At 44.9% G+C, this 16,540-nt stretch overlaps 1 protein-coding gene across 1 annotated transcript in view; it reads left to right on the top strand.

Moving 5' to 3' along the window:
• The window catches only part of NOL6 (nucleolar protein 6), a 191,311-nt gene that overhangs the window by 122,551 nt on the left and 52,220 nt on the right, over positions 1-16,540 (top strand). The window contains 1 exon segment of the mRNA XM_030191898.1: positions 12,918-13,042. Coding sequence (XP_030047758.1) covers positions 12,918-13,042 — 125 coding nt within the window.

Consider the following 16,540-nt stretch of genomic DNA (forward strand, 5'->3'; position numbering starts at 1 on the left):
GCTGATGTGCAAGGGCTACATGGAATGTTGCTAGTGGAATAGCAACATTAACATTCCATGTAGAATCTCAAATAGTAGCAACATTCCATGTAGAATCTCAAATAGTAGCAACAGAATCTCAACATTCCATCTAGAATGGCCTGGTGGTTAGAGTGGTGGACTTTGGTCCTGGGGAACTGGGTTCAATTCCCACTGCAGGCACAGGCAGCTCCTTGTGACTCTGGGCAAGTCACTTAACCCTCCATTGCCCCAGGTACAAATAAGTACCTGTATATAATATGTAAGCCGCATTGAACCTGCTATGAGTGGGAAAGCGTGGGGTACAAATGTAAGAAAAAAAAATAGTAGCAACATTCCATGTAGAAGCCTGTCCTCGTGCATCTGCGCAGGCTTCTGCTTCTGTGAGTCTGACATCCTGCACGTATGTGCAGGACGTCAGACTCACAGAAACAGAAGCCTGCGCGGGTTGCTGATGTGCAAGGGCTACATGGGATGTTGCTAGTGGAATAGCAACATTAACATTCCATGTAGAATCTCAAATAGTAGCAACATTCCATGTAGAATCTCAAATAGTAGCAACAGAATCTCAACATTCCATCTAGAATGGCCTAGTGGTTAGAGTGGTGGACTTTGGTCCTGGGGAAACTGGGTTCGATTCCCACTGCAGGCACAGGCAGCTCCTTGTGACTCTGGGCAAGTCACTTACCCTCCGTTGCCCCAGGTACAAATAAGTACCTGTATATAATATGTAAGCCACATTGAGCCTGCAAATAGGTGGGGAAATGTGGGATACATACAAGTGCAGTAAATAGAGGAAAACTTTCAGTAACCCGTGCAATTGCAAAATTCTCATACACTTCTAATACACGTGCTTTGTAGCTAATTTTCAAAAGGAAGCTACCTAGATAATTGACTCCTAAATCGTATGCTAATGGCAGCCACATGCTTTTCATCTTCTGTTTATGCGGTTGGCTGAGAGGCCAAAGTGGCACACCTGCTTTTGAAAATTAAACCCTTGAATGCTTTTTTTCTTTCCCCCACAGAAGCATAGGTACCTTTGTGGTTTTATAAAAAGGCTGTCACAACAACCCAAACTAGCAGTACTGTAGTGCCTATATTGAAAATAGGGGGGGAAAAGTCTCAACAGTTGCGGCAACACCTTAAAATAATAGGTTGCTCGCAAAAAAAAGTCATTATCGACTGAAAAACCCCCGTCAATTTTTTTTAAGGTTTAAAATTTTTATTTCTATATTGCTCTTTAGTCAATTAATGCACTTTAACATAGTAACATAGTAGATGACGGCAGAAAAAGACCTGCACGGTCCATCCAGTCTGCCCACCAAGACAACTCATATGTGCTACTTTTTGTGTATACCCTACTTTGATTTGTACCTCTGCTCTTCAGGGCACAGACCATATAAGTATGCCCAGCACTATCCCCGCCTCCCAACCACCAGCCCCGCTTCCCAACCACCGGCTCTGGCACAGACCGTATAAGTCTGCCCAGCACTATCCCTGCCTCCCAACCACCAGCCCCGCCTCCCAACCACCGGCTCTGGCACAGACCGTATAAGTCTGCCCAGCACTATCCTCACCTCCCAACCACCAGCCCCGCTTCCCAACCACCGGCTCTGGCACAGACCGTATAAGTCTGCCCAGCACTATCCTCACCTCCCAACCACCAGCCCCGCTTCCCAACCACCGGCTCTGGCACAGACCGTATAAGTCTGCCCAGCACTATCCCTGCCTCCCAACCACCAGCCCCGCCTCCCAACCACCGGCTCTGGCACAGACCGTATAAGTCTGTCCAGCACTATCCCCGCCTCCCACCACCGGCTCTAGCACAGACCGTATAAGTCTGCCCAGCACTATCCCTGCCTCCCAACCACCAGCCCCGCTTCCCACCACCAGCTCTGGCACAGACCGTATAAGTCTGCCCAGCACTATCCCCGCCTGCCAACCACCAGCCCCGCCTCCCACCACCGGCTCTGGCACAGACCGTATAAGTCTGTCCAGCACTATCCCCGCCTCCCAACCACCAGCCCCGCCTCCCACCACCGGCTCTGGCACAGACCGTATAAGTCTGCCCAGCACTATCCCCGCCTCCCAACCACCAGCCCCACCTCCCACCACCGGCTCTGGCACAGACCGTATAAGTCTGCCCAGCACTATCCCCGCCTCCCAACCACCAACCCCACCTCCCACCACCGGCTCTGCCACCCAATCTCAGCTAAGCTTCTGAGGATCCATTCCCTCGAAACAGGATTCCTTTATGCTTATCCCACGCATGTTTGAATTCTGTTACCGTTTTCATTTCCACCACCTCCCGCGAGAGGGCATTCCAAGCATCCACTACTCTCTCCGTGAAAAAAATACTTCCTGACATTTTTCTTGAGTCTGCCCCCCTTCAATCTCATTTCATGTCTTTAAATAGCAATCTTTCATAAAGTGCATGAATCCACTTATCTTGTAAGCTCCAGCTTGCGTGTTGATTCCTTCCAACCAGGGGCGTATCTGTAATGGGGCCAACGGGTGCCTGGCCCCCGTACATTTGGCCCTGGCCCCCACTACCGCCGCCAACCCCCCCCCCCCCCGCCAATGGAAGCCTATGGTGGTGGTGGGGGGCGAAAAACGGCCCCCGCACTTCGGGCTCTGCCCCCCCCCCCCCCTACCAGGGGAAGTCAGATACGCCCCTGCTTCCAACGGTCCCGTTTCGGTATTCTTCCTCAGGGAACCATACCGCAAGACTTTTGTGGATCGCTAATGCGTCACGCTGGAGAATTCATCAACCATCCACCATTGCTAAAGAACAATGCCGAAATAAAAATTTAAAACCTTCAAAAAAAAAAAATTGATGGGAGTTTTTCATTCGATGATGACTTTTTTTTTTTGGAAGCAACTTATTATTTTAAGGTGTTGCCGCAACTGTTGAGACTCCCCCCCCCCACCCCCTATTTTCAATATAGGCACTACAGTCCTGCTAGTTTGGGTTGTTGTGACAACATTATTAAGCAGTATTTTGTGATCTGTGTATGGTATTTTTATAAAAAAGCTCTCATCCAGCTCCTATAGCATATAAATGCCAGTGCACAAACTTAACTACTCTGAAGAAGGCGTAAATTTGTTTTACACTGATAAATACACACATAGATTGCAACTCTGCCTCTGCTCCACCCAGATAGTTCTCCAGGAATACCTACGTGGCATGTAATATAGTAACATTGGAAATGACGACAGATAAAGACCTGAATTGTCCATCCAGTCTGCCCAACAGTTACACTCATTACCAATTCATAATTAAATCAGCAATGAATGTGCTGTAAAATACATTTTTTAAATGGCAGGCTCAATGCGGCAGGCAATGGAGGGTTAAGTGACTTGCCCAGAGTCACAAGGAGCTACCTGTGCTGGGAATCGAACTCAGTTCCTCGGTTCCCCAGGACCAAAGTCCACCACCCTAACCACTAAGCCACTCCTCCACTGTTGCTACTATTTGAGATTCTACATGGAATGTTGCTATTCCACTAGCAACATTCCATGAAGAAGTCAGCCCTTGCAGATCACCAATGTGGCTGCGCAGGCTTCTACATGGAATGTTGCTAGTGGAATAGCAACATTCCATGTAGAATCTCCAATAGTAGCAACATTCCATGTAGAATCTCCAATAGTATCTATTTTATTTTTGTTACATTTGTACCCTGCGCTTTCCCACTCATGGCAGGCTCAATGCGGCTTACGTGGGGCAATGGAGGGTTAAGTGACTTGCCCAGAGTCACAAGGAGCTACCTGTGCCGGGAATCAAACTCAGTTCCTCAGTTCCCCAGGACCAAAGTCCACCACCCTAACCACTAAGCCACTCCTCCACTGTTGCTACTATTTGAGATTCTACATGGAATGTTGCTATTCCACTAGCTACATTCCATGTAGAAGTCGGCCCTTGCAGATCACCAATGTGGCCGCGCAGGCTTCTGCTTCTGTGACTCTGACGTCCTGCCTGAAGTGGGAATCGAACTCAGTTCCCCAGGACCAAAGTCCACCACCCTAACCACTAGGCCACTCCTCCACTCTATGATCATTATCTTTCTTTGGCGTTTCTTGGATAGACCATAGAAGTCCATCCAGCCTTCTCAATGCATTCTAACTACTGGAGTTGCTGTCGAAGCCCAATCCAGTCTATCTGTCTTGTCATTTGCAAGACACAGACCGTAAAAGTGTGTCCAGCACTGTCCTCTGGTTCTAGCCACTGAAGTTGCTGTCGAAGCTCTTTCCAGAATATCCTAAACCAGATTGCCTGTAGTTGGGAGATTTCCCCCGTGGGGGGGGGGGGGGGGGGTAATGGTATAGTTGGGTTTTCTTTGTTGTTGTAGTGTTGTGTGTTTTTTGCTATCTAAAAACTTTAATTCTTTTATGTCTTGTTTTTATTGATTTTAATATTGTCCGCCACTTTGGTCTTTCTGTAGTAGAGAGCCTAGCGGTATAGTAAATTTAATAAACTCAAACTATAACTATGTACAGGACATAGACTGTGTAAGTCTGCCTGGCACCAGCCCTAGTTCATCACAGCCAGAGTCGCCAGCGTCACTCATGAGTACATAAGTATTGCCATACTGGGAAAGACCAAAGGTCCAGGAAGCCCAGCATCCTGTTTCCAACAGTGGCCAATCCAGGTCACAAATACCTGGCAAGATCCCAAAAAAGTACAAAACATTTTATACTGCTTATCCCAGAAATAGTGGATTTTCCTCAAGTCCATTTAATAATGGTCTATGGACTTTTCCTTTAGGAAGCCGTCCAAACCTTTTTAAAACTCCATTAAGCTAACCGCCTTTACCACGTTCTCTGGCAACAAATTCCAGAGTTTAATTACACGTTGAGTGACGAAAATGTTTCTCTGATTCGCATGCCCCCTAGTCCTAGTATTTTTGGAAAGTATAAACAAACGCTTCACATCTACCCGTTCAGCTCCACTCATTATTTTATAGACCTCTATCATATCTCCCCTCAACTGCCTTTTCTCCAAGCTGAAGAGCCCTAGCCGCTTTAGCCTTTCCTCATAGGGAAGACGTCCCATCCCCTTTATCATTTTCGTCACCCTTCTCTGCACCTTTTCTAATTCCACTATATCTTTTTGAGATACGGCGACCAGAATTGAACACAATATTCGAGGTATGGTCCCACCATGGAGCGATACAAAGACATAACATCCTCATTTTTGTTTTCAATTCCTTTCCTAATAATACCTAACATTCTATTTGCTTTCTTAGCCGCAGCAGCACACTGAGCAGAAGGTTCCAGTGGTGGAGTGGCCTAGTGGTTAGAGCACCGGTCTTGCAATCCAGAGGTGGCCGGTTCAAATCCCACTGCTGCTCCTTGTGATCTTGGGCAAGTCACTTAACCCTCCATTGCCTCAGGTACAAACTTAGATTCTGAGCCCTCCTGGGACAGAGAAATATCTAGTGTACCTGAATGTAACTCAGCTTGAGCTACTACTGAAAAAGGTATGAGCAAAATCTTAAATAAATAAACGTATCACCAATGACGACTTGATCCCTTTCTTGGTCAGTGACTCCTAACATGGAACCTTGCATGATGTAGCTATAATTTGGGTTCCTCTTTCCCACATGCTTCACTTTGTACTTGCTCACACTAAACCTCATCTGCCATTTAGATGCCCAGTCTCGTAAGGTCCTCTTGTAATTTTTCACAATCCTCCCGTGATTTAATGACTTTGAATAACTTTGTGTCATCAGCAAATTTAATTACCTCACTAGTTACTCCCATCTCTAGGTCATTTATAAATATGTTAAAAAGCAGCGGTCCCAGCACAGACCCCTGGGGAACCACACTATCTACCCTTCTCCATTGAGAATACTGACCATTTAACCCTACTATCTGTTTTCTATCTTTTAACCAGTTTTTAATCCACAATAGAACACAACCTCCTATCCCATGACTCTCCAATTTCCTCTGGAGTCTTTCATGAGGTACTTTGTCAAACGCCTTCTGAAAATCTAGATACACAATATCAACCGGCTCACCTTTATCCACATGTTTGCTCACCCCTTCAAAGAAATGTAGTAGATTGGTGAGGCAAGATTTCCCTTCACTAAATCCATGTTGACTTTGTCTCATTAATCCATGCTTTTGAATATGCTCTGTAATTTTGTTCTTAATAATATTCTTTACCATTTTGCCCGGCACAGACATCAGACTCACCGGTCTATAATTTCCCAGATCTCCTCTGGAACCTTTTTTAAAAATTGGCGTTACATTGGCCACCCTCCAATCTTCCAGTACCACGCTCATTTAATCTCTCCACTGCGGCTTTGTCTTCCTTGATCGCCCCTTTTACTCCTCGGTCATCTAGTGGTCCAACCGATTCTTTTGCCGGCTTCCTGCTTTTAATATACCTAAAAATTTTTTTACTATGTGTGTTTGCCTCCAACGCAATCTTTTTTTTTTTTTGAAGTCCCTCTTAGCCTTCCTCATCAGCGCTTTGCATTTGACTTGACATTCCTTATGCTGTTTCTTATTATTTTCAGTCAGTTCCTTCTTCCATTTTCTGAAGGATTTTCTTTTAGCTCTAATAGCTTCCTTCACCTCACTTTTTAACCACTCCGGCTGTCGTTTGGTCTTCCGTCCTCCTTTTTTAATATGCGGAATATATTTGGCCTGGGCTTCCAGGATGGTGTTTTTGAACTGCATCTACGCCGGATGTAAATTTTTGACCCTTGCAGCTGCTTCTCTGTTCTTTTTTTTTTTTTTTTTTTCCACCGTTCTTCTCATTTTATCATAGTCTCCTTTTTGAAAGTTAAACGCTAACATATTTGATTTCCTATTTATACTTCAAAGCTAATATCAAATCCGATCATATTATGATCACTGTTATCAAGCGGCCCCAGCACTATTACCTCCCGCACCAGATCATGCACTCCACCAAGTACTGGCCAGGCGGACGGAAGTACACTCCTATCACTAACCTTTTCCCCTTTACACATGGAATTTCAATCCACAGTGATTCCAAGATGTGTTTTGTTTCCTGCAGAATTTTCAATCTATTTAATTCAAGGCTCTCGTTAATATACAATGCTACCCCTCCAGCAATTCGATCCACCCTATCACTACGATATAATTTGTACCCTGGTATGACAGTGTCCCACTGGTTAGCCTCCTTCCACCAGGTCTCAGAGATGCCTATTATATCTAATTTTTCATTTAGTGCAATATATTCGAATTCTCCCATCTTATTTCTTAGGCTCCTGGCATTCGCATATAGACATTTCAGACTGTGTTTCTTGTTCCTATTTACATCATGCTCAATACTTGACAGTATTAATTTGCAATCTTTTGTCTAATTTTTATGTTTATTTAAGGACACCTGCTCTACTACGGTCTCTTTTTGCAACCTCACTATCAGGATACCCTATCTTCCCTGTTTTGGTGATATCTTTGAAAGATACCTTATCCCGAACCATGCGCTTTTGAGCGACTGTCGGCCTTCCCCCCATTTCTAGTTTAAAAGCTGCTCTATCTCCTTTTTAAATGCCGATGCCAGCAGCCTGGTCCCACCCTGGTTAAGGTGGAGCCCATCCTTTCGGAATAGGCTCCCCCTTCCCCAGAATGTTGCCCAGTTCCTAACAAATCTAAAACCCTCCTCCCTGCACCATCGTCTCATCCACGCATTGAGACTCCGGAGCTCTGCCTGTCTCTTGGGCCCTGCACGTGGAACAGGTAGCGTTTCAGAAAATGCTACCCTAGAGGATCTGGATTTGAGCTTTCTACCTAAGAGCCTAAATTTGGCTTCCAGAACCTGTCTCCCACATTTTCCTATGTTATTGGTACCCACATGTACCAAGACAGCTGGCTCCTCCCCAGTACTATCTAATATCCTATCTAGATCCTGCAGTGCCTAATAGAGGCTATCTGTTAATGCTGTGGTATAAAGTTTTTAAAATGAAGTGGAAAAGACTATGGAGATTAGTTGATAAAATTTGCTTTTTATATTTTTATTTTGCCTATCACTAACCTACAATTCCTCCTTTAAACCCCAATCTTTAAGTTCCCAAAGCACAAAGCAAAATAGTGTTCACTTACCAGAGAAATGTCCTCTTCTCTCGGAACTTCTCAGAAAGAAAGTTCAGTGGGACCTTTCCTCTTTATATAGTTTTGAATGTAAGGGACCATTTTTAAACAGGCTCTTTGAAGCTGACTCAGCAACCTATGCAAGTATTCTACTTCCCCACACTTTAATTCACACTTAATTGAGGTCGCTGGATGTGCTACCTCAGAGAAATGTCCTCTTCTCTCGGAACTTCTCAGAAAAGCTATCCGACACATCCACACACATGCAGCCATTTTAGGTTTTCTTTTTTTTTTTATACTTTCCCTTTTCTCATGCAGCTCCTTGTGACTGTGCGCAAGTCACTTAACTCTCCATTGCCCCAGGTACAAAATAAGTACCTGAATATATGTAAACCACTTTGAATGTAGTTGCAAAAACCTCAGAAAGGAGGTATATCAAGTCCCATTTCCCTTTCCCTATTGGAGATTCTAGATGGAATGTTGCTACTATTGAAGATTCTAGATGGAATGTTGCTACTATTGAGATTCTGTTGCTACTATTTGAGATTCTGCATGGAATGTTAATGTTGCTATTCCACTAGCAACATTCCATGTAGAAGCCTGCCCTTGCAGATCAGCGTGCAGGCTTCTGTTTCTGCGAGTCTGATGTCCTGCACGTACGTGCAGGACGTCAGAGTCACAGAAACAGAAGCCTGCGCGGCCACGTTGCTGATCTGCAAGGGCAGGCTTCTACATGGAATGTTGCTAGTGGAGGAGTAGCCCAGTGGTTAGTGCAGCAGACTCTGGGGAACTGGGTTCAATTCCCACTTCACCTCCTTGTGTCTATGGGCAAGTTACTTAACCCTCCATTGCCCCAGGTACAAAATAAGTACCTGTATATACGTAAACTGCTTTGAATGTAGTTGCAAAATACCACAGAAAGGTGGTATATCAAGTCCCATTTCCCTTTCCCTAATGCATAAGCACTAGGTGCTATTCAGTAAATCATTTAATGTGCGAGAGGGCATAAACATGGGTGTAATATGGAAGGGTCTTGGATGAGTCTTTGTTTCTGTACCTTATAGAGTACTATAAGAAATGCGAACTGTAGGGTACAGTTAGCCTTCCAAAGTTCCATAGGTTTCTATGGAACTTTGGAAGGCTAAGTGCTTTGAAAATATGCCTCTTAGGCACCAACTGTTATGACTGCCATTGACTTGGCGTAACTGTTGGTTCCTGACTTAATACTAGTATTGTATAGCAGAATCTTGTACCAGATACCATTGGTGCTACGCGCATGGCATTGGGTTGCCTAAGTGTTCGTGCCAATTTTAGAGACTCGTCACCTAAGAGGGGAAAGGGAATGGGACTTGATATACTGCCTTTCTGTGGTTTTTGTGACTACATTCAAAGTGATTATATACAGGTACTTATTTGTACCTGGGGCAGTGGAGGGAAGTGACTTGCCCAGAGTCATAAGAGCTGCAGTGAGAATTGAACCCAGTTCCCCAAGTCCGCTGCACTAACCACTAGGCTAATCCTCCCCTAGCAACATTCCATCTAGAATGTCATATAGTACCAACATTCCATGTAGAATCTCTGATAATAGCAACATTCCATGTGGAATCTCAAATAGGGAAATGGGACTTGATATACTGCCTTTCTGTGTTTTTTACAACTGCATTCAAAGTGAGTATATACAGGTACTTATTTGTACCTTGGGCAGTGGAGGGTTAAGTGACTTGCCCAGAGTCACAAGAGCTACAGTGGGAATTGAACCCAGCTCCCCAAGATCAAAGTCTGCTGCACTAGCCACTAGGCTACTCCTCCACTCCAGGCTGTAAGCAGGTGCAGGTTCCGTTGTGCAGGTAGTGAGGCAGCTCAGAAAGAGGTTTTGTTTCTGCGTTTGTGTCTGTGGAAATTAAATAATTTGTAACTCATTTCACAAGAGCAGAATTACTAAGTTGTTAACACAGATTATTCACTTCTGAGCCATCTAAATTTTCCTCTACGGAAATAACCAAATTGAGGGGGAGATGCACTAAAGTCCTCGTTAGAGCCTTTCCCTACCGAATTCCATAGCGAATCGGTAGGGAACGGCTATGCACGAAGGAAAGGGAATGCAAATGAGCTGCTCGTTGCAGCTCACTTGCATTCTCTAACCCTTCGTTAAACCGTCGGATAATCAGCCGGTAGAGCATGCGCAGAGCAGCCAAGCATTATGCTGGCTGCTCTGCGCATGCCAAGGACGTCCGGGGGAAAAAAAAAACCCCCAAACATGTCCTTTATGGACGTCCTTGACCCCCCCCTGCCCGAGGTCGCCGCCGCCGCTCCCTGCTCCCCCCTGCATTGAAATCATAACTTTAGGCAGCCCCAGCCCCCCTCCCTTCCTTGAAATGACAGCTGCCACCCCCCTGAGGTCGTCGCCGCCGCCGCTGCCACTCCACCCGCACCCCCTCCGTCTGCCACCAGGCCCTCACTGCGCCTCTCACCTCCCTGTGAAGGCGCTGCACCGGCAGCAACAGCTGATCGCCTCTTCGGGACTTCCCTCCTTTCCTCCTGGCCCCCCCCTCAATGTCCAACAGTATTCTAAAAAGATATACAGATGTTTATAAAGATGGCATGTAACATCCTCCATTGGGGTCCTTTATTTTAATTTTTGCCCTTGAGGCATATTTTCAAAGCACTTTGGGAGGCTAAGTTCCATAGGTTTCTATGGAACTTTGGAAGGCTAAGTGCTTTGAAAATGTGCCTCCTTGTCTCTGGAAGGATTCGATTCATTCACTTGTTCAATTGCCTTTCCCAGCAAGGTATTAAATAGTATAGGCATGCAGCACAATTACATAAAATCTTACAATATAAAATAATAAAAGAATACAAATTAAAACCAAAATTCCTCCCACCCACTTATCACTAGTGTATCAAAACGTGATCTCTTCTATAAAATTTAAAAACTTTATCAACCTCCCATTTCCAGCTTGCTTCATCTCTACCCACTTCCAGCACTGCTGTTTTTCTCTCTGCTGCATGAGCTGCCCCTGCGGCTGCTTTTTCAAAACTGAGCATGCGCGGCCGTAGGGGAAATTCAGTCGCTGAAGACAATGCGGCAGACTGTGAAGAAGAGTAGCGCTGGTGAAATAGCTCTTCTGCTGACAGGGCCCCCTGCCAGCCTGCTGTGTCTGCTCCTCCAGGTCGCCTCCGGGGGGGGGGGGGGGTCGGCGTTTTCTCTCTCCTGCTCCTGTCGGGACGCGATCACCTGTGCTGGGTCCCCTTTGGAGGCATGGGCCTGGGGAATTTTGCCCCCCACCTCCCTCAGCGGCCCTGGATGAGGGGAGATATGATTTGAGGTCTACAAAATCCTGAGTGGTGTAGAACCAGTAGAAGTAAATCGATTTTTTTACTCGTTCCAAAAGTGCAAAGACTAGAGGACACTTGAGGAAGTAACATGGAAATACTTTTGAAACAAATAGGAGGAAATATTTTTTCACTCAACAAATAGTTAAGCTCTGGAACTCTTCGCCAGATGATGTGGTATAAGCAGTTAGCGTATCTGGGCTTAAAAAAAAGGTTTGGACAAATTTCTGGAGGAAAAGTCCATAGTCTGCTATTGAGACAGACATGGGAAGCAATTGCATTCCCTGGGATTTGTAGTATGGAATGTTGCCATACTACAAGAGGGAAGAGGGGGTGGTGGTTGGGAGGCGAGGATAGGGGAGGGCAGACTTATACGGTCTGTACCAGAGCCGGTGATGGGAGGCGGGACTGGTGGTTGGGAGGCGGGAAATACTGCTGGGCAGACTTATATGGTCTGTGCCCTGAAAAGGACAGGTACAAATTCAAGGTAAGGTATACACATATGAGTTTGTTCTTGGGCAGACTGGATGGACCATGCAGATCTTTTTCTGCCATCATCTACTATGTTACTATGTTAATTTGGGTTTCTGCCAGGTGCTTGTGATCTGGCTTGGCCACTGTTAGGAAAACAGAATGCTGGGCTAGATGGACCACTGGTCTGACCCAGTATGGCTACTCTTATGTTCTTATGTTCCCATGGGGTTTGAATGTGAATTTAGATAACTGATCCTTAAATACTAACGTGCCCATGCCAGCACTATCTTGTTAAGAAATGATAAACATATGGATGTACGGAGTGGCTGAGATATATACTTTGTTAAAATGATTACTGTGTAAGATTTTAATTTTTTTATTTTTTTAGAGATTTTATTGTTGATTTGTAGAACCACCCCTGATTCCGTTTTGAAACGGGGCCTTGTCAATTGGTCTGTGACAACATGAATGTTTTTCTACTAATGAAGACACAAAAGAATCTATGAGAGCACTGGGCGTTTTACTTAGTTATAATGTAGAGTCAGCTGACAAGCCTTTGGAGTCCTTTCCCTCCCATGGGTGCAGCCAGCAGTTTTCGCTCCCCCCCCCCCCCCCCCCCCCCCCCCCCCCCCCCCCCCCGGTGCAGGTGTCACATTTTCCTGCAGCCGGCAGCTATTCACAAAGGCCGACTCCGTGGCCTTCCTCTTGCCAAGTCCCCTGCCCTCTTTTCTGCAACTTCCTGTTTTGACGCTAAACAGGAAGTTGCAGTAGAGAGGGCGGGACTTGGCAGGAGGAAGGCCACAGAGGCGACCTGTATGAATTTCTGCAACCTGCAGGAAAGTGTAAGTGACACCCACAGGGAAGAGAGAGTTTTTTTTTTTACCTTGGGAATAAGGCTTTTTACTGTTCCCATGAGGGCAGTAAGAAGTTTTGTTCCTGTATCTGCGGTAATGTTTTTTTTTTTTAGTTGTGTCTTGCTTTCTAACCCCCCCCCCCCCCCCCCCCCACCAATTCTTTTTGTTTTGCAGACATAGAATATGCAGAAATAAAGAATGATTTTATGGCTGCTCGATCTCGTCTTCCTGTGATGTTCATTGCTACCCCTAAGGACAGAAAGGACTCACTCTGGACCAGAGACCACCCCTCTGCATTGGTGAGTTGGTTCACATGCACCCCTTGCAGCTGAGAAATAAATTGGACATTGATAGGTTGTCATAGCCCTTTCTGCTTTCTTTGTTATAAAGAACCTACTGCTTCTTTTGCTAGGAAAGAATAGTTGGAAATTTGTGTGTTACCTACTTACAGTGGCGTACCAAGGGGGGGGCGGTCCGCCCCGGGTGCACGCCGCTGGGAGTTGCTGCGGTGCGCGCCTGCTCTGACTTCGCGCGTTCGCTGCAGCTCCCCCTGCCCTGGATCAGGTTACTTCCTGCTCCGGGTCAGAGGGAGCTCCAGCGAACGCGCGAAGTCAGGGAACTCTGAGCAGGCACGCGCTGTGGCACCCCTCCCCAGCAGTGTGCACCCGGTGGGGGGGGGGGGGGGCGCCGCCCCCCCAGGTGTCCGCCCCCGTAGGAACGCCACTGCCTACTTAAAACAAAACAGAATACGCCCCTCAAAAAAAAAAAAAAAAAAAAAGCAAAACTTGTGGTTCTAAACAATTAAACGTAAACCTAAAGGGACTCACTTATTAAAACAAAACAAAAAATATCTATCTAGTGTGTGTGTATCTATATAAAATAAGAGAGATGTGGTGGCCATGTTAGTCCACTTTTAAAGGTAATCAATAAAAAAACAAAACAGAGAAAAGAAAATAAGATGATACCTTTTTTTATTGGACTAACAATACATTTTTTGATACTAAAAGGAAACTTTTTAAGACAAAAAAAGGAACGCAAGACCTTTGAAGTCAGAATGATTAAATATTTTGACACCCACCAGACAGGACTTAACAAAGATCTGGGTTTTCTAGCCCAATATAAACCATAAAATTGTACTGCTTTGTCACCCTCCTATCTCCATGCATATCTCCCTGTCCCTCATCCACCTGACTCTTCCTGTCTCTCAACTATCCACCCCCCATCCTGTTAGACTGTCATTGAAATGCTTTGATATTTCACTTTTATATATATACTGTTATTTATCAACATTTGCTTATTTCTGATCTGACGAAGAAGGGCTACCTTCGAAAGCTAATCAAAAAAATGTATTATGTTAGTCCAATAAAAAAAGGTATAATTTTCTTTTCTTTTCTGTTTTATTTTATTTCTATTGATTACATATATAAAATAAAAAAATAGGGAAAATCTTAGGGGTCCTTCTACTAAGGCGTGCTAATAGATTTATTGCTATCTAAATAAGCCCGCCCATTATATTCCCATGGATGTCTTGTTTAGCGCATGCTAATGATTAGCGCACGCTAAATCTGTTAGCGTGCCTTAGTAAAAGGACCCCTTAATCAATAGCCATTTATTAAAAAATTCTTCACATGGTCATGTTTTGGCTAGTTGCCTGAATCAGGAGTACATTAAAATAAATTTGGCTACTAATCTGTGCCGGGAATATATGACAACTTCTGTGAAACAGAAACCATAAATTACTAGTTATCTGTAGACATATAGAAACATCTGTGTAATAATTAAAAAAAAAAATTTATAGTATGACCAGTGGGAAAAAAGTTGGTATGTAGACATTGTTTTTATTTCCATTTTGCAGCAGGAGATAATATATTTGCTGAAAACAACTGTATTGATCATACATGAAAGCACGATTCTGAACGTCTTGTGCCGTCCATGTTTTCCTTGCTGCTTCTCGTCTTGTGGTCTAAAACGGAAGGGTAAAGTCTTGGCTTAGCCTTAGTTCGGCTTCAGGAAGCTCAGGTTTGATAGTAGGTTTTCCAGGGATGCTGAAGGCATGTCCACTTCATCTGTTAGCGGTGGAAAGCTAGAGCTCTGCCTGGAGGTGGAGTTTCCCTCAACTCGCAGAACCACTCAACTCTCCATCTAGGGCCAGGTATCTTAGAAGTAGAAGCAGTTTCTTCAGCTGTATCTACGGAGTCTGTTAGTCGTATGCTAGAGAGAGAGATCAACTCTGTTACCTTGGTGTCACCTCAGGGTTTAGTAGTGGATACATTAACAACAATTAGCTCAGTGCAACAGGAGGACCTGGTGTCTGTAAACTCAACGTACTGCGTTGTTCAGATGGGATTAGGAATTAACCATCAGTCCCCAGTTCTGAAGTCTCCCTTCAGTTTGTCCAGGCTTTGCTGGTGAAATTAGATGCTTCCATTACTGAATGCTCCTCTGATGAGTTCCTTGGATCATACTGCGGGACTTCTGGCTCATAATCAGGATAGCCTTGGGAAAGATCAAGAGAGGGTTGGTGTTCAGGCGTAGGATATCTGGGAGTCCAGGACTGCCACTGGAACTCTCTTGTTCAAGATAGAAACATTATTGGAGGAAATGGAAAATCTCGTTAGGCATTTACTACTACTACTACTTAGCATTTCTATAGCGCTGCCAGGGTTACGCAGCACTGTACAAGTTTAAACATGGGGAAGGACAGTCCCTGCTCAAGAGAGCTTACAATCTAAAGGTAACAAACTATGTAGTCAGTGTAGGTATCATGAATGGGGAAGGTGGTTAGGCGCCAAAAGCAAGGGAGAAGAGATGGGCTTTGAGTAAGGACTTGAAAATGGGCAGAGAGGGCGCATGGCGTATGGGCTCGGAAAGTCTGTTCCAGGCATATGGTGATGCGAGGCAGAAGGGGCGGAGTCTGGAGTTAGCAGTGGTGGAGAAGGGTACAGATAGGAGTGATTTGTCCTGAGAGCGGAGGTTACGGGCGGGAACATACGGGGAGAGGAGGGTAGAGAGGTAATGGGGGGCTGCAGATTGAGTGCACTTTTGAAGGTCAACAGGAGAAGCTTGAACTGTATACGGTAGCGGATCGGGAGCCAGTGAAGCGACTTGAGGAGAGGGGTGATATGAGAGTATCGGTTCACGCGGTAGATAAGACGTGCGGCGGAATTTTGGACAGGTTGAAGGGGGGATAGGTGGCTAAGCGGGAGGCATTTGAATCTGTGGGTATTCTTTATTCTTTGTTGACATCTACTATACTGCTTTGACTGACTCACAGAATTAAGCGGTTTACAGACTAAAAAAAAAATGAAAAAAACAAAATCAGAAAAGGAACTACAATTTCGGATAGGAAAGCGGGAACCTAGAACTTGCTTTTTAAACTCTCTCATTAACTTTCTCTAACTTTCCTGTACTAATGGAGTTCCTTTCATCTCCTCCATATTTTAAATTTATAAGTTCACGCAAACCACTGGGATGGAATCTGGTGAGAGGTATAAAAAATAATAAAGAAATTTGAAACTTTTGGACAGACTTCAGTGGATACTTGGAAGAAATATCAGATGAAGGTCTTGGGTTTATCTTCTTCAGTGATACCACCATTTCATAAAGTTTATTTTCTCCTCCATAGAGTCTCCCAAGTTGTGCGAGGAAATGAGACTTTGCATATTTTTGCTGTACGAGAGCTGTCAGATAAAGAGGCCCAAGATGGGGCTTTACTCTTGGTGCCTTGTTTACTAAGCTGTGTTATAGGCGCATTTGCGTTTTTAATGAGCGTTAACCATGTACGTGCCTACAATATC

Source organism: Microcaecilia unicolor, chromosome 2, assembly GCF_901765095.1.
Source record: "Microcaecilia unicolor chromosome 2, aMicUni1.1, whole genome shotgun sequence".
Lineage (NCBI taxonomy): Eukaryota > Metazoa > Chordata > Amphibia > Gymnophiona > Siphonopidae > Microcaecilia > Microcaecilia unicolor.